Source organism: Peromyscus californicus, unplaced genomic scaffold (assembly GCF_007827085.1).
Source record: "Peromyscus californicus insignis strain IS unplaced genomic scaffold, ASM782708v3 Scaffold_3__1_contigs__length_106647218, whole genome shotgun sequence".
Taxonomy (NCBI): Eukaryota; Metazoa; Chordata; class Mammalia; order Rodentia; family Cricetidae; genus Peromyscus; species Peromyscus californicus.
In genome coordinates, this window is record NW_026294551.1 from 3,930,426 (window position 1) to 3,952,095 (window position 21,670).

The following is a 21,670-nucleotide window of genomic DNA, read 5'->3' on the forward strand; positions in this document are numbered from 1 at the left end:
CGAAGGTCAGGCAGCCTTTGCTGGGCTATGAGTGCTGTGCTGCCCACGCTAAAGGGCCCAAGTGGCAGCCGCAGGGTCTAGTTATGGACAGAATTGGAACTTTGTTACTGAATTGATGTAAATGACAAGGCAGTGGCACACTGTTTCTGGGGGAGCTTAATGAAAAGACCTTGTAGCTCCCCACCCCCGAGAGACTGGAAAAAGACCTCAGAGCCTCCCAGGTTGGGTTTATTCTGGGAGAGAATGATGCTTCTTTTATAATCCTCGAGCTGATTGGCATGTAACTCTGCCACGAAACAAAGAAATGGAGCAGCTGACCTTCGGAGGACATTTACAGCAAGGTCTGAAGTTACTGCACGTGCATCTATGAGATGACGGGGGTCTTTCTGTGGGAGCTCCCCCACCTGGGTGCTAGTAACCTTAAAGCAGTGTACCTCTGTCTTTGGTTGACCCCAGTCTAGCTACAGGATCAGAGTGTCCCCATCCCCTGCTGATTTGTGCTGGCAGGGTCTTGGCAAAAGCTCCCATTCCGTCTCCTAGCTCCAAGAGGGAGGAACCACCCCAAATTAACCTGCTTTCTATAGAACCTTGCTGGCCCCAGGTCACATCAGAACCCTAAAGGACAGGGTGGCCTGCTTGTGGCCCTCTGGTGATCCTGAGTACATGTTTTCAGCCTCAGAAGTTAGGTGTTGATACCCGTCAGTTCTTTTGTGCTCAGCGTGGGAAGCCCATACTTCAGAGAGGGAGCTAAGTGGAATCCATCCGTAGTGTAAATATTCACTTGGCATATGGGATTGTCCGAAGAGCACCTGGGTCCTCAATGCAGTAACAGAATCCAACAAAGAGGAATCTTGCAGGCAACTCTCCTTCAGGTTATGACCTTTCTGTGGACTATGGGCATGGTGTGTTTTTAGATTCTCAAGGAACTTCCACGATGTTACTATGGACACTATAAAATTCAAAAGTTGTTGGCAAGCTGTGTGTGGTGACGCACACTTTTAATCTCAGAACTAGGGAGGCAGAAGCAGGTGGATCTCTGAGTTCAAATTTACATAGTGAGTTACAGGCCAGCCAGAGCTACATAGTGAGAGTCAGCCCCCTCCTCCCTCTCTCTCTCCGCTCCTCGCTCTCCTCTCCTCCCTCCCTCTCCCTCCTCACTCTCTCTCCTTCCCTCCTCTCTTCTTTCTCTCCTCTCTCTGTTTTTCTTTCTCTCTCCTCTCTCCCCCTCTCTCCTTTCCGCCCCTCTCTTCCCCTCTCCTCTCCTTTCCTCTCTTCCCCCCCTCCTCTCTTTCCCTCCTTCTTTCCCTTCCTCCCCTCTCTGTCTCTTTCTCTATCCTCTCTTCTCTCCTCCCTCTCCTCTCTCTCCACCCACATACACAGTTGTTGGATTTGTGAACATGTCTTTAGGACTCAGTGGACCATGTGCTGGTGGCCCAAGGGACAGACAGGAGCACCTGGGAGAGAGAACCGTGTCTCTGCTTGCCATGGTTGGGGTCTGTGGAGTGTGTTGAATCCTCCACCTTCCCTTAGCCATGGCCATGGCATCCAGGGTTTCTAGAAAGTTCCCTCATAGGATAATAGCAGGAGGCCCAGCTTCTGTTGGCATCCCTGGGCAGCTGTGATTCTCAAGGCCCAAACACAGCCCATCATCTTTGGCTCCTCATCAGCGCCCTTGACTTTCCACCCTCCTAGCTCTTTTCCATCCCTTGCTGGCTGGGCGCACTGGGATTGTTTTTGCAGGCTCCTCTAGGGGGAAGTGACATCATGTGGTGTCCTCAGCCAGAGGGATGGGGGTAGGGGCTCTGCGGTTGTGTGTGCTTTGAATTAAGCCAACGCTTGTGCATTCCAGTAGCCAGCATCTGGCAGTGAATTCATCAGCCAGTGTAGCACTCTTGATGGCAAACCCAGATGTTGGGTTAGCAAAAGGAAAAGAGGAAAAAGCAAATTTTGAGCCGCAGGGAGTGGGGGCACAGTGGTTGGGGACACAAAGCAGTTAAACAGTCTCCTGCTGCTGTGCCCAGCTCCTTGGATAGGTAGTGGGACAGGGCAGGATGTGGCTAGCCCTGACCTGGTGTCTGCCCCCAGCCTAGCATCTAAGTGTTCAGTCAACAGGCACTCCTGCCTTGCTTCTAGTTCATCCCAAATTCTTTGGGTCTCTGCATTTCCCTGTCCTTCAGATGGCCTGGGACTTGGAGAGGTTGTCCGTTCTGTGGTGTGGAGTCCTTTCCTCTACAGCCCTGGTGGTCACCCTGGAGGTCACAGTGATGACCGCTGTCGTGCATGTGGGTTATGCTTCTAGAGAATTCTTTATTTCCTCTCCTTTCCTGTCTTCCACCCCGGATTTCCTGTCCATCTGTCTGCCCGCTGCCTAGATCAGACGTCCCTCTAAGGCCGGGACTGTGAAAGTTTTTACTGGCAAGACCTCCCCATCCCCTTCTCTACCCACTGATCTCATCAGCTGACAGCTACAGCTAAGACAGGTGTCTGCCGCAGCCAACAGCGACAGCCTCATCTCCAGCAGGAACACCAAGTGAGAGGAACCCATCAGGCTTCTGCTCTAAAGGATCGGTAGTCTAGGTCCCTGCAGCTAGCCAGAAGCAGCCTAGCTGTCAATGGAGAGGCTACCTGCCCCTCCCCCACTCCCTACAAACATCCCTGACCTTCCCCCCAGTTAACTTGCTAGCCTGAAAACCACCATCTCTTCTGAAAATTTCAAAAATGAAAGCGTATGATCCACAGCCCTAAGACAAAGTGAGCACAGGACCAGGGCCGGCTTTCCAGATTCCTGTTGTGTAGGAGCAGAGAAATCTGCCCTATTCACTCTCCCACCATGTGTCCTTTGCACTCGGTGCCCACACCCAGGGCCTCACTGACCTTCCCCGTCACCATCACTAACCCTCACTAACCCCATTTGTGTTAGGTGTGCAATCAAGTGATCTCCGGTAAGCACAGTGGTTAGCGCTCATCTCTGCAGCACCTTTCACACATATTCCCACACCTGATTGCTCTTGGCCTTTTAGCTTAGATCATGTCAGGAATTCAGGTGTGTGGGAACTTGGGGACTTCCATACGACAGCAGTATTGGGTCCTCGGTGCCATGGGAGAGAACGAGACCTTTTGGCTGTTTGGAAGTCATTGGGCTTATTTTCTGATTGCCAGGTGGGTGGTGCATTTATTGAACTTTTTGTTGTTGTTTGTTTTGTGTTGAGACATGGTCTCAAATAGCCCAGGCTATAGCCTCAAACTCTGTAATAGTTCAAGGGAATGCTGAGATTCCAGACATGTGCCATGTCCAGTTGTATGTGTTGGGACTTGAGCTGAGGGCTTTGTGGTTGCTATATAAGCCCTCCCCCGACTGAGCTACAGCCCCAGCCCTTAGCGAACAAAGTAGGGCCGCTACTGAGAAGCAAGTTCTCTAGGCTGGTAGAGGGAAGTAGACCGCTCCTTTAGGACCCCCTGCTCCGTCTTGTTTCTGAGCTGATGATAGGGCTATACAAAGAACAAACGCATGGTAGTGTTTACCTGGCGTGCTTACACATTTGCATAAGCATCTCGATGATGGCTGTATAGATTCCACGGGGGTGTTGGGGAGGGGGGGGCGAAGACCAGCTGCGCCTGCGCCATCACCCCAAGGCTCTCAGTCAGTCTCGTTCCATCTGGTAGTTGTTTTCTGAGCCCAGCTGTTCCACAGCACGGCCTCTACTTGTCAGGGCCTCTCAGCAGACAGGTGCACAGACATGTACAGCCGAGTGTGTATTACAGCGGGCAATACACCCATCGCTGCAGGAAGAAGAGAGGAAGGGGGCTGTTTTTCAAGGCAGGCAGGGACCTGGAGGTGACATTTGAGGCAGAAGAGCTTTCCTGTTCTGAGGCAGGACATATCTGAATATCCTGGCGTGTGGGGGACAGGGAGCAGAATGCATTAGGAAAGAGCAAGGGCAAGTGGAGTTGCAGAAGGTGCAGTCCTGGCTGTCCTGGAACTTGTTCTGTAGACCAGGCTGGCCTCGAACTCAGAGCTCCTCCTGCTTCTGCCTCCCCAGTGCTGGGATTAAAGGTGTGCGTCACAGCTCCTGGCTCGAATTTTAAGTGAAGGCATTTTGCAAGAAATGTTTATGGGGAAGGCACAGAACCAAGAGAGAACCCTGTGTTCTGGGGTGGCCTGCCAGGTAGCTTTACCAGGTTGTAGCTGTTTGAAGTGAGGCCTGCTTTGGGCTGGGAAACAGGAACCTGTGGCCAGGCCAGTGGTGACTCAGCTGCACAGAAGGACCAATGTAAATGGGCCTCGGAGCTGGGTGGGGCCTGGGCTGTGGTGTGAGACTCGGGTGGGGAGGGATCCAGAGTGCATTGCTGGGGTCTGAGGAGCAGATGGCACTCCCACGTGCCTGGACCTCCCTGCCTCTGTGGGAAACAGTCCTGGCCAGAAGTTTCCAAGACTCAAGCTGACCACTGGAGACTCTGAGCTGGCACCATCTAACCCCCTTGTCTCCATCCAGCTCATGTGCACAGTGACAGAACTCTTGCCCAGAGTGACCCTCCACCACTGCCTTTTGAAGGTCAAACCTTTTAAAGCCATTAAAACAGACCCTGACCCAGCTAATAACCTCCAAGTAAAGAAAAGGAGGACCCTGCCTGTGGCGGGATCTGCTGAGCCTCGGTGGTAGGGTTTCCAGGGAGGGATCAGGGGCTTAATTCCTAATAGACAACCCATGTTAGGCACAAGCAGGCTCCAGAACATGCTGCAACTTTCCTGGTGTATCTCTTCCCATTGCTTCTTCTTCTTCTTTTTTGTTTGTTTGTTTGTTTGTTTTTGTTTTTTGGTTTTTTGTTTGTTTGTTTGTTTGTTTGTTATTTTTGTTTTTTGAGACAGGGTTTCTCTGTGTAGCTTTGTGCCTTTCCTGGAACTCACTTGGTAGCCCAGGCTGACCTCAAACTCACAGAGATCCACCTGGCTCTGCCTCCCAAGTGCTGGGATTAAAGGCGTGCGCCACCACCGCCCGGCTCCCATTGCTTCTTTTGATTGTTGTCTTGACTGCACGTCTGACATGACCTGCCTCCTCACCATCTGGGTCTAGGGTTTGAGAACCATACTGACATTACTGACCAGATCCATTACTGATCCGGCATAATGTGCTTTCCAACTCTGTGTCTGTCACACTTCTCACAGACTGCATATTACTATAGAGAATGTCCCACAAAGCCATGTGTGGTGACATGCTCTTGTAATCCCAGCACTGGGAAGGAAGACAGGATGAACCTGGAGGCCTGCTGGCGAGCCAGCCAGTGAGCTCCAGGCCAGTGAGAGACCCTGTCTCAAAAAACAAGGTGGAGGGGCTGGAGAGATGGCTCAGAGGTTAAGAGCACTGACTGCTCCTCCAGAGGTCCTGAGTTCAAGTCCCAGCAACCACATGGTGGCTCACAACCATCTGTAATGAGATCTGGCGCCCTCTTCTGTATACATAATAAATAAATAAATCTTAAAAAAAAAAAAAAACAAGGTGGAGAGTCAGCGACATGACTCAGTGTGCCAAGGTGCTTGCCACAAAGCCTGCCGGCCTGCGTTCTACCCCTGAAGCCCACATGGTGGAGAGAACTGACTCCCACAAGTGGTCCTCTGACTTTGACGTGTTGGCTGCGTTGTGCAGCATGTAAACCCTGCCCACCCCCAATAAATGAAAATGGAAAAAAAAAAAAAAAACCCAAGGCGATGGCACCTAAGAAATGATACATGAAACTGTCCCTTGACTTTCACATGTATGACCCCTAGGACATTTCACATGGAAACCTCTTTTCTCTGTATTGCTAGGGAGGGAACTCAGGCCCTCCTGCATGCTAGGCAGTGCTCTGCTCTGAGTTGTATGTTAGTACCCCCAAGAGACCCCAAATCTGAATAAACTGGGCTCCTTTGAGGTGAATGACTGCTCATCTGCTCTAGCCCCCAAAGCCCGTTTGAGGATGAGGTGCTGGAATGTCAGGGCCTTCTCACAGCAGCCCTACCTGCAGGAGCAGGACGGCATGCAGGCCATTTGTTTAACTGTTTCTCCAGCCGCCGCTAAGTAGGAAGAACCAGACCCATGGCCACAGCCTGCTGTACAGAGCCACTGGGGTCCTAGTCAACAAAAGATTCATTGGGGGATTTGGTTGTGTTTTGGTTTTGGTTGTTTTGTTTGACACAGGGTCTCACTTTGTAGCCCTTGCTGACCTGGAATTCACTACTTAAACCAAGCTGGCCTTGAACTCACAGAGATCTACCTGCCTCTGCCCCAAGTGCTAGAATTAAAGGTGTGCATCATCACACCCAGCTTTTTGGTTTTTCATTTTGTCTTTTGAGTCAAGTTTGTGGTTGTTTTGTTTGTTTGTTTGTTTATCTGTGTAGCCCTGGCTGTCCTGGAACTCACTCTGTAGACCAGACTGGCTTCAAACTCAGAAACCCATCTGAGTGCTGGGATTAGAGGTGTGTGCTGCCACCACACATACACACACACACACACACACACACACACACACACACACACACATACACACACACACACACACCACCTGGCAAAACAGGGTTTTATTAGCCCAGGCTGCCCTTGAAGTTCTGACCCTCCTGACTCTATCTCCTAAGGGCTGCGGTTAAAGGTGTGCCCACTTTTATATGATGCCAAGTGCTAGACACTGAACACGGGCCTTTGTGCCTACTAGCCAAGCACGCGACCAGTTGAGCCCCATCCCAGCCATGGCAAAGAGCTCTTGCTGGCCACCCCAGGACGACAAGCGCAGAGCCTCCTCTCCTTGCTTGTGCTTGGCCAGACTCCTCTGACCCCTCCCATAGGGAGGACACCTTTCTCCCCCGGGCAGAGCCTGAATCCTCGTCCTCAAGGACTCTCCTCACATCTGTGTCTCTTGTGTTTTGCAGTGATCAGGGCCAAAGCTGTGAGCGAGAAGGAGGTGGATTCCGGGAATGACATCTACGGCAACCCCATCAAGAGGATTCAATATGAGATCAAGCAGATAAAGGTAACCCCTGACTTCTGGGGGAAGCTGGGTGGGGCCTGGGAACGCCTCCCAGCCACCGTAAGGCAGAAAGCTGAGTTGTCAAGCCACGAAGAAGCCCAGTTCTTCTTAAGCCACAAGAACATGAAAAGCTGGCAGAAATTTTAGGTTTCCAACTGTCTGAGTCACTGTCCAATGCTGTGAAGAGACACCAGGACCAAGGCAACTCTTGTAAAAGAAAGCATTAAATCAGGGGCTGGCTTACAGTTTCAGGGGATGAGTCATGATCACCATGGTGGGAATCAGACAGGCATGGTGCTGGAGCAGTAGCTGAGAGCTTCATGTCCTGACCCAAAGGCAGCAGGTGGAGAGAGAAAGACATTGGGCCTAGCATGGGCTTTTGAAACCTCCAAGCCCACCCCCAGTGACAAACCTTTCACCAAGGCCACACCTCCTAATCTTTCCCAGACAGTTCCATCAAGCGGGGACCAAGCGTTTACATATTTGAGCCTATGGGACCATTTTCATTCAAGCCACAATGTCACCCTAATTCCAGAAACAGGTTACCTTGATTTTACCGGGTGATAAACCGGTGAGTAGCGTGTCCTAAGAGGATGAGTCTGGCAGGCAGGTGTGCTCAGGGGCAGCTTCCTGACTGTGGTGAGCCACTTACTGAGAAGGTACCCGATGGGTGGACAGGGCTGTGGTCAGAGGGACTGCGGATGGCCGCAGCGGTGGCCATGGTGGTGTCGGCTAGTGTAATCAGAGAACTCCCCATGTCAGGGACAAATGGGAAGAAATCAATGTTTGAGAGAGGGGGTGGGTTATGGAGAGGCTGGGGATGTGGCTCAGTTGGTAGCATGCTTGTCTGGCATGCATGACGTTCAGAGTTTGGTCCCCAGCATTGCAAAACTAAGTAGGGTGGTATGTGCCTGCTCTGACAGTTGACATTTACTAACTTGGTGTCCAAAGAAAGACAGCTGGCCCCTCCAGTGTGAGGGACAGCTTTGTCACACAGTGGTGGTTGTAGCCATCCCTATTTACCAACACTGAAAATAAATGAGATGGCTCAGCGGTTAAGAGCACTGACTGCTCTTCCAGAGGACCCGGGTTCAATTCCCAGCACCCACATGGCAGCTCACAACTGTCTGTAACTCCAGTTCCAGGGGACCCGACACCCATGGCAAAGCACCAATGCATATAAAATTAAAAAAAAGAAAAGGCCGGGTGTTGGTGGTGTACGCCTTTAATCCCAGCACCCGGGAGGCAGAGGCAGGCGGATCTCTGTGAGTTCGAGGCCAGCCTGGTCTACAGAGTGAGTTCCAGGGCAGACTCCAAAGATACACAGAGAAACCCTGTCTCAAAAAAACCAAACCAAAACACAACACAACAACAAAAGACAATAAATGTTATCAACAGACCAGAGGAGCGAGCACTTGCTCATCACATGTGTCATCTCAAGAGAACAACTAGCCTCTCAATACCAAAGTCTCTTTGAGGCGGAGAAGCAGGTGGGCTTTCCTAACCTCCTTGTGGCTTCACACCAAGGAAGTGACTCTGACCCCTTGGTGTCATTTGAGATGCATAAGGAGACTGTTGCCCTTGCAACCTTCCTACAGGGTTAGAGCCAAGCTCCCCAAAGCTGCTTTGTCCTGGAGAGGGACTGGAGCCCGAGGACTCAGTGGGTAAGAGCGCTTGCTGCTGTCCAGGGTTTGGGTCCCAGCACCCTGTGAGGCAGCTCACAACTACCTACATCTCCAGCTTGAGGGGATCCGGCTTCTGAGGGCACCTGCGTGCTTGTGGCAGCAGACACTCAGACACAGACACACCAGCCTCTTCTGGAGAGTTAGGAAGGGTGTGAGTAAAAGGGGAACTCGCTGGGCAGTGTCTTCCTCCGCGGGACAGCAGGTGCACTCCTGAAGAGCGGAAGTGAGTCGGACACTGAGAGAGACACCCCCCCACACACACACACACCCTGAGCTTATGTTCTGGTTCTAGGGAATGCCCCTCTCCCCTCTGTTGTCTTCAGGTAGCCAGAGCGTCACCAAAATCCCTGGACATAAACGGTGTGTCGTAGTACAAACCTATAAACCCAACATCCTGGCTGAGGCAAGAGAATGGAGAGTTGAATTCAGGCCTGGCTACAAAGTGAGACTTTTGTCTCAGAAAAAAAAAATATAGAAGTAGGGCTGGGATGTAAATTATTGGGCTCAAGACCCCAGGTTTAATCCAGGAGGGGGGATGGGGGTAGGTAAAAAGGGAAGATCAAAAGAAAAGGAAAAAATCCTTTTTTGTTGTTTGTTTTTGTGGTTTTGTTTTTGTTTTTTGGGGGTGGGGGGTGTTGGTTTTGGTTTTTCAAGGCAGGATTCTCTGTGTAGCCTTGGCTGTCTTGGAACTTACAGAGTTCTGATTGCCTCTGCCTCCCGAGTGCTGGGATTAAAGACACCCCCCCACACACACACACACACTTTGTTTTGTTTATAAAGCAAGCAAATTAACCCTGTTCCTGGGGACAATGATGTGACCCTCTGTGGCAAGTGAGAATCTCTAGAGTTTTCCAGAGGTTCTGAAATGACCTCATGCTTGAAAATGTCCTTGGACAGTCTCCTGCAGATGACAAGTCTGTGCTCACCTGCTGAGAGCTGCCTGAACAGATGCATGACTCTGGACGCCTTCGCAAAAGCAGCGGTGGCCTGTGAATCCCTGTGACATGCCTGCTTACCCTCTGGACACCTTCTGTGTGCAGTCATGCGCCCCTGTTCCCGTCCTGCTCTGGTTGGGAACCCCATCTCGGCTTACCCCTGCCCTACTGTGTTTTGCAGATGTTCAAAGGACCCGACAAAGACATCGAGTTCATCTACACGGCCCCCTCCTCAGCAGTGTGCGGGGTCTCGCTGGACGTTGGAGGGAAGAAGGAATATCTAATTGCAGGTGAGTAGGAGTTCAGCCTTCCCCACTGAGGACTGGATCATGGTACCCTAACAGAGAATTCCTCTGCCTGCCTGTGTCCTGGTCCCTAAGGAACAGCCTTCCTACACTGCCCTCTAGGGGCGAACCAGCCCATCTGCATGGGCACTGGGACTGCTGGTAGCCCATGTCCAGGAGACTCTGGTGAAGGGGCCTTTGTCCTGCCAGCACCTACTTCCAGAGGCCGCACCCCCCAGGTCCTTGCCTACACAGAAGCTGTCTGCATTAGCGGCCTCTCCAGTGGGCTACAGTCCTGGGAAGTCCAGCAGCAGCTCCTTCCCTGGGCACAGGCTGGGAGGTAGGGAATTTCCCATTTCTTTCTATAGAGATTGCACAAACCCTCTACCTTCATGTTATAAAGGCGTTCCCGTGATCCCCCAGTGCAGGTGAAGGTTTGTCTCAGGCACGGTGATTAATATGGGGTCCATTCGCTACACCTGGCAAGAACCTGTGGTTCTGTTTCTTGTGAGCTGATTGATGTCATATGGGCAGCTTAAAACCAGGGGCCATTTCTGGCGTAGAAGTCATCAGCCACTGCAGAGGGGGGCTTTTCCTCCTAGGAGAGCCGGTGGATAGAGGTTCCTCAGCATAGCCCTGCAGCACTCCTGCCGGCTTTCTGCAGTTCTCCTTTTTTAAAAAAAAGTTTATTTTTATGTGTATGAGTGTTTTCACTGTTTCGCTCCCCACTGGGATTCCTTACAACCTGTGACACTCCAGATGCCCAGGCTGTATCTAGTGCAAGTCAAGGAGTGTCTAGGGCTGCAGTCTGTCCTCTGGTGAGTCCCTGTGTAATCAGGGCTAACAGCCACTTTCTAACCAGAACCTTCCCTGACAAAGGCCCGACAAAGTTGCCAATCGCTGGTTAATGCACACTGGGAGGGATGCACCTCGGTGGGCAGGCACGGCCATCTCCCTCCTGGGGCCAAAGCTGTCAGTCAGACCTGCTCACCATTCGGATAGTCCAAGCATAGGCACTGCCTTCTGTTCCGTGAGATGGAAACCAGCCCACCAGACCAGTAAGGGGCTCTGGGCAGGCAACCTACAAATAGGTAAGCCATGCCTTGCTATCAGGAGCCCTGACACACAGCGACTGCTACAATTAGGCTCAAACTCCTGCCCCAGGCTTGGTGCCCTGACAGTGTGAGGAAGCTTGTGGACGGACGCTTGAGCAGAGGGGAGGGCGGAGTCCTACAGGGCAGCAGTGTGATGAGCATTGCTGGGGCCGCTCTGTTTTGTATACCTGGGGCACATTAGGGCATTCTCTGTGGCTCTGCCCCTCTTCTGCACAAGCCAGGCTCCGGGTCCACGCAAAGCCTGGGGAGTCAGTCCACACAGGAGGCCAGGTTACTTCAGTGCATGTGGACGTCAGTTTCTATCGTGCAGAATCCCTGTCTTCCACGTTGGCCGTCAGGTTTCCCACACACACCGTCTGTTTTGTACTGTCCCTGCTACAGCCATGTGTGTCGTCCCCCACTCTGTCTTAGTAAGGAGAAACTCACACAAAGAGTAACGCACAATTTCCCAGGCCTGCTGAGACCCGACTCCACTACAGCTGCAGATGCAGTGTAGATTGAAACTACCCAAAGCCACTCAGAAGCCGTGTGCCTGTCACCTTAAACTACGTCACACTTACTGCCCAGACACATGGCACATTTTAGTCCCCTGACCGGCCCCAGAGCATGACATCAATAAAAGACATCTTTAACATTCTGCATGCTATTTTAAAAGCTGCACTAGTGTCGCTGGGCATGGTGGCACAAATCTTTAATCCTAGCACTTGGGAGGCAGAGGCACACAGTGAGACCTTGTCTTGAGAAACAAAACTCCTGCAGTATCTAGGCCAGCTAGATATCTCAGTGGGTAAAACACTGGCCACTGAGCCCAACAGCCTGAGTTTGATCCCCAGGACTTACATGGTAGAAGAAGAAAAAGGGTGCTAAGTTGTCATCTGACCTCCACACACGCACACCATACATATACCCACTCACTCATACACACACAAAATAAGTGAGTGTAACAAAACCTACAGAAATTACATACAGTAGAATTCTTTATAACTCCTCCTGAGTGCAGTACATACAGTGGAATTGTCTTTATAACTCCTCTTGAGCATAGTACATACAGTGGAATTGTCTTTATAACTCCCCCTGAGCGTAGTACATATAGTAGAATTGTCTTTATAACTCCTCCTGAGCATAGTACATACAGTGGAATTGTCTTTATAACTCCCCCTGAGCGTAGTACTTACAGTGGAATTGTCTTTATAACTCCCCCTGAGCGTAGTACATACAGTAGAATTGTCTTTATAACTCCCCCTGAGCGTAGTACATACAGTAGAATTGTCTTTATAACTCCACTTGAGCATAGTACATACAGTAGAATTGTCTTTATAACTCCTCCTGAGCATAGTACATACAGTGGAATTGTCTTTATAACTCCACTTGAGTGTAGTACATACAGTAGAATTGTCTTTATAACTCCCCCTGAGCGTAGTACATACAGTAGAATTGTCTTTATAACTCCCCCTGAGCGTAGTACATAGAGTGGAATTGTCTTTATAACTCCTCCTGAGCGTAGTACATAGAGTGGAATTGTCTTTATAACTCCTCCTGAGCATAGTACATACAGTAGAATTGTCTTTATAACTCCTCCTGAGCATAGTACATACAGTAGAATTGTCTTTATAACTCCTCCTGAGCGTAGTACATAGAGTGGAATTGTCTTTATAACTCCGCTTGAGCGTAGTACATATAGTGGATTTGCCTCTGTACCCCGCCTGAGCATGGGCTTCAGTGGCACTAAATGGACTCACAATAGCATGTAACTATTGCTGTCTATCGGGATGATGTCATCTTCCCACACTGCATCTCTGTCCGCGGGCCAAGAGCATCTCACTCCTTGTCTTTCCCTGCCATGCATCCCAGCCCCCACCTTCTACTTGCAGTTTCTGTGAACTTGCCTATTCTAGCGAGCTCACGGCTCTTGGGCAGCTTCTTTCACTGAGCATGATGTCAGGTTCTGTCCATTGCCACAGCAGGTGTAAGACTTTGCCTCCTCTGTGTGTGTGTACACATGGGCACATACCTACACATACACACACACACACACACACACACACACCCCACATTTACAAACACATATGAACATGTCCACATGCTTATCACACACACACACACATACACACACACACACACACATACCACATTTACAAACACATATGAACATGTCCACATGCTTATCACACACACACACACACACAGACACACACACACACACACACACACACACACACACACACACACCACACACACCACACACACACAATCCATCCTTAGAATAGCTGTGATGCTTCGGACAGCCAGAGATGTTTCTCTGTGCCTCTTTTGGTCTCTCCGTGAGGACCATTCTTTGGCACAACTCAGTGATGACTGTGCCTACCCATCAGTCAGCTGCTCTGCCACACACCTCATTCTTCTCTTGGGAGAGGGACCTGGCATGAGGCACACTCTCCAAAAAACCTCTCATCTCTCTCTTTTTGGGCTTGGTCAGGTGAATTCAGATGGGACGATCTTTAACTGCCCAAGGCACAGAACTTGTTTCCCATTCTTTAGAGTCAGGAGCAGCCCTTTAACGGGAACTACCCAGAAATCACACGTCCCAGCCAAGTGCCCCGCCAGCTGGCTGCGGACACCTCTCCTCCTAGGCCGATGATTCAGCTTCACATGTGGACTTGTACAGGTTTTCCCTGTCGTTTTCTTTTAAGTTTCTCTCTCCTGAAAGGAGAAGTCAGCGTATAGCCGCAGCTGCACATTTCACTCAGTCCCTGTTCTCCTGTACCCAAGACTTATGCTTTGCCTTTTCCCAAGTTAAAATGTGCAGCAGATGATCATGCCATGTGAGCCTGACCAAGTGTGATGTTGCTAAAGGGGCTTCTCCTTTTTTTATTAGTGTTCACTAATTATACAAATAATAGCAGACCTTCAAGATGGCTCAGCCAGTAAGGACACTTGCCAAAGAAGCTTGATGACATTTGTTCAACCCCCAAACCCATATAAAAGTAGAAGGAAAGACAAGACAATATGAAGTTGTCCCCTGACTCCCGCATGCATGCTGTGATGTGTAGGAGTGCTCTCTCACACATAAACATCAGACATGCAATAAATATTTAAATAAGAATCATTGTGACATTGTCATACATGTATTTAGTGTACTTTGGTCTGGGCCAGATGGCTCAGTGGTTAAGAGTGATTGCTCTGCAACCACGAGGACCTGAGTTCAGATCCCAGCAGTCATGTGAAAAGCCAGGCATGGTCTCACACATGGAGGGGTGTGGCAGCTGCAGATAAGGGAATGGGGAGCCCCTTCTCCTTCACTGTAACACTCCTAAATTTTCTACATGGAGCACTGTTTTAGTTTCATTTCTGTTTCTGTGATAAAAACACCCTGACAAAAAGCCACTTAGAGGAGAAAGGGTTGACTGGGACTCATAGTTCAAGGTTATAGTCTCTCAGTGTGGGGAAGTCAAGGCAGGAACTTGAAGCAACTAGTGAAGAGCAGAAGAGGGAATAAATGCATGCACACTCACCTGCTTGGTCGCTTGTGTTCAGCTCAACATCTTCACTCTTACGTAGTTCAGGACCCCTGCCTAGGGAATGGTGCCACCCACAGTGGGCTGGGTCTTTCCACATGGATTAAGTAAGACAGTTCCCCACAGATATATCCACCTGCCAACCCAAGGCAGACAATCCTTCATTGAGACTGTCTAAGTGGTTCTAGGTTATGTCAAGTTACAATTAAAGTTAGCCATTATAAATATGCATTCCCCCCCCCCCCCCCCCCGCTTTTTTTTCAGACAAGAATTTATATAGCCCAGGCTGGCCTCAAACTCACTATGTAGCCATGGTTGTTTTTCAATTCATGATTCTCCTGCCTTTACCTCTTTGTACCCCACCATACCAGGCTCAAACATTCTTTTTTTTTTTTTTAAACTGATGCACACCTTTAATCCCAGCACTTGGGAGGTGGAGGTAGGTGGATCTCTGTGAGTTTGAGGCCAGCCTGGTTTACAGAGTGAGTTCTAAGACAGCCAGGGCTACACAGAGAAACCCTGTCCCAAATAACAAAAAAAAAAAAAAAAATGAGGGTGTATTTTTGTTTTATTTTATGTGAGAAGGAAGTTATATGCCAGGGGGTACAGTGCCCACAGAAGCTGGAAGAGGGTGTCATATCCCCAGAAGCTGGAGTTACAGGCAGTTGTAATCTACCTGACGTAGGTGCTTAGAATTGAACTCTGGTCCTCTGGAAGATAAGCAAACACTCTTAACCACGGGTCATTTCTCTAGCCCCAATATGAGTTATTTTAAAACTCAAAGTAGTCCAACCATAGTGTGTTGGAGCTGACCCTCACACCCAGAGCTGCACCCAGATGCAGGAGGAAGGCAAAAGGAGGAGACGTGACCCCCACACTGAGCCTGGTGACTCTCCCACAGGAAAGGCAGAAGGAGATGGCAAGATGCACATTACCCTCTGTGACTTCATTGTGCCCTGGGACACACTGAGCACCACCCAGAAGAAGAGCCTGAACCACAGGTACCAGATGGGCTGCGAGTGCAAGGTAAGATCTGTGTCCCCCTCCCTGTCCCTCTCCCCTCCCTGGCTCTGCCATCACAAGGTCTCCAGGTGGACAGCAGGGCATAGGTCCTTGGCGTCCCAGACCCTCATGACAGTGAGTCCTGATTTTGGAATGAACTCTGGGAAGATAAGAGAGTGAGACTGTCTATCTAGAGAACCTTGAGTTGTATCCTTGGCAAGGAATCTTTGGAGGATAAGGGGGTATAGGGATGGGACAAAGCACATAAATCAATCCATATGACAGGCAGCTTCTTAAAAAAGCTCCAAGGAAATGAGATTTTTGTGGGGAGAGCATGGTCCTGGAAATATTTTCCTAGCCATGTATAGGTGTAAGCATTGTGTGTCCAAGAGCCGAGGTACTGCTCCCAACATTCTAGACTTCTGGGCAGGGGTCTCTGTGAATCTGCCCAGAGGTGGCACTAAGCAGAGTTGTAGATGTACACATGCTTAGATGTGGTGGAGAAGGGTGACATCTATTCCCAGATCTGGGGACTGTGTCACCTCCATGGAACAACCATGTCCATGGTCCTGATGCTTTTCCCCACATCCGTACTGGGTAGCCAGCATCCCTTCATGCTACCAGGAGTGAGTCTGGGGCTGAGAGTTGCCAGCAGAGTCCTGTCCTATGGGCCTGTGCCAGCTGACACTTTTTCTTGGTGCCTCCTCCCCTTCTGGCTGGTGCTTCCCATCACTTGGTTATCAAAGGTGTCATTCCATGCCCAGGTATCCAGCCAAATACAGGCCAAGCATGGCTCCTCTGTGCCTAGCAAACTCTAGTTGAGCGTGCTTATACACCACACTTGGGAGAGTGAGACAGGAAGATTGCTGAGTTTGAAATCACTGCTGTAGAGTGAGTTCCTTGCCAGCCTGGTGAGTGAGAGTCTATTTCAGAAAACAAGAAAAAGCAGGTTGGAAAGTAGCTCAGCTGATAGAGTGCTTGCTAGCACACACGAAGCCCCAGGTTTGATCACTAGCACCGCGTAAACCATGTGTGGAGGCACATTTCTGTTATCTCAGCGTTCAGGAGGTAGAAGCAGGCAATCACAAGTTCAAGGTTGTTCTTTGCTACACAGAAATTTCTAGGCCAGCCTGGGATACATGAAACTCTGTCTCAAGAACAAACAAACAAAAACCCAAGCTCTCTTTCTTCATCTCTGTGTGGCCAGAAGTAGGCACTCTCATAGCTCCATAATCTTTGGTCAAAAAGCTAGTGACCCATTGACCCAAGCAGGTGCTTTAGAACCAGCATAGGAATTCTTATTTGGCTCTGCTCTCTCCAGTATAAGCCCCGTGTGGTAGCCGTGGCTACAGAAGAGCCTAAGCTGAAACCATCCCTTTAAAAAGGTAGACCAGGGCTGGAGAGATGGCTCAGAGGTTAAGAACACCAGCAGGTAGCTCTTCTAGAGGTCCGGAGTTCAATTCCCAGCAACCATGTGGTGGCTCACAACCATCTATAATGAGATCTGGTGCAAAATAAATAAATGAACAAATAAATCTTTTTTAAAAAAAAGGTAGACCAGATGGCCCAAAGCAGAAGTGCACCTGACACACCAGGGTTACATAAGTAGGTGGGTGCAGAGGCCAGGGTATGCACAGGCTTCCTCCAGGCCTATCCTCAGCTACAGTGTGGGGACCCAGGACTCAGCAGGACTACTGTCCTTGAACATCTCCAATAGGTTGTGTTCTGGAGGTACATCAAGTGCCCTTGGCCCCACCTGTCCCTTGGCCCCAACTGAATCTGCCTGCATGTGTCCCCCAGATCACGCGCTGCCCCATGATCCCATGCTACATCTCTTCCCCGGATGAGTGCCTCTGGATGGACTGGGTCACGGAGAAGAGCATCAACGGGCACCAGGCCAAGTTCTTTGCCTGCATCAAGAGAAGTGATGGCTCCTGCGCCTGGTACCGCGGGGCGGCACCCCCCAAGCAGGAGTTTCTTGATATCGAGGACCCGTAAACGGGCAGACAGAGCCTCTGCGGCCAATTGAAAAGCCTCCGAGGGTTTAGACTGGTCCAGCTCTGACATCCTTTCCTGGAAACAGCATGAATAAAACATCAATCATCCAAGTGGGTTCACGCTAGTGTGATTCTGCACCCCCCCCCAATTTTCCCTAAACATGGTTGTGGGTCTGGAGGGGCAGGCGGGCCAGAGTCCCTGTCACACCCCCTCCATCTGCCAGGCTGAGCACTGTGTGTCTCAGCCTTTGATTCTTGGGTACGGGCCGGAGTGGAAAACAGACTTTTTACCAGGCCTCTTGGGCACTGTCACATACAGCTGACAGGCAACATTTAAGGGCTTGCTAGCCCTGTTGGGGCAGAGCCTGGGAATGTGCATTTTGCAGAAACTCTTGAAGGTTGTTGTAAGACTGTGTAGCCGGCCTACCAGGTCCTTTTCATCCTGAGAGGGACATGTCCCTCATTTTCTGCAGTGGCCACCCCTCTGGCCCAAGGTAGTAGTCTCTGGCCCTTGCAAGTACCCCTCATCTCCTCTGCACCTGGTATGGACTCCAAGCACTAGGGTCTTGCTCAAGTCCAAGAGTAGCCCTCCAACCAGTGGTTCATTTGTCTAGGAGTCCTGGTCAACCCCATGAATCCACAGACTTCAGTGGCACCCTCTTGGGCTCATGGGGATGGGAGCCCTCCCTGAGCTGTGTTTCTGGCTCCAACCAAGTCATTTCTGTCCTACCCTTCCCCATCTCCACCCATCCCCTAGTGGGGATCCATGAGGTCTCATGCTGGGGGTGAGAATCTGTGGTGAGGGATGCTTGGCTGTCCTTGTAGTCACTCCTAAGCCTCTAGAGCTATTCTTAACCCCTTTCCAAGTGGCTTCAGGTGTCTGGGTTGAGCAGTACAGCTCTGCTTTCTGTAGCACCATGCCCTGGCGCTGTTGGGATGCTAGTAGCATTCCCTTTTTTTGCACAAACTGAAGATGTAAGAGGCCAGTTCTGTAATGCCCCAACAGAAAAATTCTAGTGAAATCTCCCTGCTAGACTGGCCCTCATCACTACGTGTGAATTTCTGTGTTACTAACCAAGCCCATAAATCCACACAGCAAGGGAGCCTGAGAGGCGGGCAGCTCATCTTACCAAGCTGCCAGGATGCAGTGGCTTGTTTTTAGAGCCATCTCATTCTCCTAAAGGTGAATTCTCAGGTAAAGTATGAGGCTGAGAGGCACGTGTACTGGGCTCTGCTTCTGTCTCTTAATGTCACAGAGGCTGCCCACTTAAGGCCCTTATAGGGAACTGGGGCACCTATTTGCTCCCTAAAAAAATTGATTTTCTGATGCCAAAATCAGGATAGGGGTTAAGATAGGCAGAACTTTGTCACTGACAATCCAGATAGTTGCTCTTCCTCCTAACCGAGTCTTAAAAATAAGCTGTCCTGAGAACACACATGTATATTATCCAAACATGCACACACACAAAAACAGACCCTGAAGTCTGGCAGCCTGTGATTGGTTCTTTTGTAAAATGCTTCCATAGACCTCTATCTTCCAACCCTGTCCTAACTATCAGAAACCCCAAAGCAACTGTTAAGATTCTCCCCAGATCCTCCCTACCCATGCCCCCACACCAGGATCTGGCCAGCTCAGAACTTGATTACTTCCCTTTTAAGACACACTGGGAGGATGCCCAGGAGTCAGCCTGCCCCACCCGAGGGCATTTTCATGTTGTGCAGTGATGTTCTTCCTAGGATGCTGTCATGGACCAGCCCACGAGACCCTGCCGTCTATCCCGCCCTGCCTGTTTGCTTCCTGTGCAGTGATAGCATATGTAACAATGCCCATTTCTGCTGACTTCTTGACATGTTCTGGTTTGTTTCTGGTGTTCGCTGTGAGCATTCTTGTGCTGTGTTTACGCCCTTGGTAGCATTAGACTTTGCACTTTTTAAAAACAAAAACAAAATGTTTCGGCATCGAGGAAGCATTTGACCCAGAGTGGAAAGCATGGCATGGTAGCTGACCCGGGACCGAGGAACCCTTTTCGATCTTTGAGTTCTTTGAATATCTGTTTTTCCAGCCTCCTGTCTTTTGTACCTGGTTCAAATCATTATGAAGGAAGAAATCTCTGAGTTGATTGGTTCTAAAAGATGGCCTTTATCATTTCTACTCATGTTGGTTTTTCTAGCCCTACCCGGGCAGATGAGAGGAAAGCAAACAGACAAGCAAACTATTGGGACAAAGTGCCAGATGGCAGCTGAGCAGCGGCCACTCAAATGCCTTCGCAGCAGATCAGTCGCAGTCTATACTTTAAGGAATATCTCCGCTTGGCGTTGTTTAACTTCTGTTGTGTTCTAAGGCACTGGGCTTCCCTCCCTCTGCCTCTGTCATGCCAGCACTCGAATATTTCAGATGACGTTTACATGGTAGTTATTTCCAAATCTCTGCTTGATGCATATTAAGACATATCTGTGAGCTTGCCACATAATTTAAAGCTTTGTTGATTTTGTTTCCATTTGAACTCTTGGTTGTCGGGGGGAAGCACCATGTTCATGCTGGAATATGAAGTCTGAGATGAACCCCCCCGCCCCCCACGCTGGCAACACCTGAGAGTTGTTGAAAGTCAACAAGCCAACTGCGCGTGTCTCTGATGCTTTGTATCAGTTTTGATTTTGATTTTTTTCTTGAGTGATTGCTCTGTCAATGGACAATAAACCATATTATCAAAGAGAAAGTTGACTCCCTGTGTGGCTGTTTCTGCTGTTTCTTAGCGAGGGATGCAGGCCAAGTGTCTAACAGCTAGAGGGAAGGGGAGTCACAGAGGGAAATGGAGGACCAAAGAAGGCATCCGATGCCTTGGAACTGGAGTTAGAGGCAGCGGTGAGCCATGTGAGTTCTGGGAGCCAAACCTGGGTCCTCTGCAAGAGCAGTCAGTGCTCTTAACTGCCAAGCTGTATCTTCAGGCCCCTGAATGTCCATTCTTTAATAACCAAGAAGAACATTCCTGCCTGATAAGTAAAGGCATTTGCTGCCAAGCCTGGTGATCCAAGTCAGGTCCCTGGAACCCACATGGTGGAAGGCAAAACCTACTCCTGCAAGTTGTCCTCTGACCTCCACATGTACACACTTGAGTATACACACAGACAAATAAATAAACATGACTTTAATTTTTAAAATGTGAAGCAGCCAAGCATGGTGGCATGCATATAGAACTCTGGCTTTTGAGGCTGAAGCAGGAGAATCATGAGTTTGAGGATAAGTTGGACTACATAGCTAGACTATCTCAAAGGGAAAAAAAGTGGTAAACTCAACTCTGAGCCTGCAGAAAGATGGAGTGTGGTTGTGGGTACAGGAGTACTTCTACAGTCATCGCCTAGAAATAAAATTCTGTGTGTAGGTCCATCACTGTGTCTCATTTCGCCCCTTTTAAGGGAAGCCACAGGAAAGCCAGGCACAGTGTTCCAAAAGTGCTGTCCCAGGGGAGTGTTGTGGGACTTTTCTGGGCCAATGTGAACAAATGTTTATTCACTCTGGATAGAAAACAGTGACAAACCAGAGAAATGGTCTCCCCAAATCCACCATGACAGAGGCTGGGGGTGTGGCTTGCCTTGCCCAGTATGTATGAAGCCTTGGATCATATCTCCAGCACTGAATGCCCTGCCTGTGGTGGTACATGACTGTAATCCTGGTATTCAGGAGGTAGAGACATAGAGATCAGGATTTCAAAGCCATCCTCAGCTACACAGTGAGCTCCAGGCTAGCCTGGGCTACGCAATACTGTCTCAAAACAGCAACAACAAAAGCCCAGCACTCTCTCTTGATGAACCAAAGAGCTTTGGCATTATTTACCAGGGCATGGGGCGGCTTGAAGGCAGCTGCATCACCAGAAAGGGTGCCCCACTGTGGCTGATGCCACACCACTAGAAACCCCTGCTCAGCCTGAAGGCAGCACCACCCCCGATTCTCCTCTCCCGGCTGTCGCTGACTTCTTACATAACCCGGGGAGAGAGGGGTCTTGTGAATCTTGTGACTGAGGCTTCTGAGCCTCCTTCTAGTTCCAGGAGGGAACATGTCAGCTCAGAGGAAGTAGCTGTACAGAGTCAGTGGGATACTCCTAATGCCCCAGCGATGAGTTCTTAAATACAGTCCCACCCTTTG

General features: G+C 49.9%; 1 protein-coding gene across 1 annotated transcript in view; it reads left to right on the top strand.

The window, feature by feature from the left end:
• Nucleotides 1-20,251, top strand: part of Timp2 (TIMP metallopeptidase inhibitor 2) — a 49,715-nt gene extending 29,464 nt beyond the window's left edge. The window contains exons 2-5 of the mRNA XM_052756613.1: nt 6,899-6,999; nt 9,798-9,906; nt 15,432-15,556; nt 17,333-20,251. Of these exons, the coding sequence (XP_052612573.1) occupies nt 6,899-6,999; nt 9,798-9,906; nt 15,432-15,556; nt 17,333-17,530 (533 nt within the window). The 3' untranslated portion in view covers nt 17,531-20,251. The remainder of the gene's footprint in view (nt 1-6,898; nt 7,000-9,797; nt 9,907-15,431; nt 15,557-17,332) is intronic.
• Nucleotides 20,252-21,670: the final 1,419 nt, after the last annotated feature.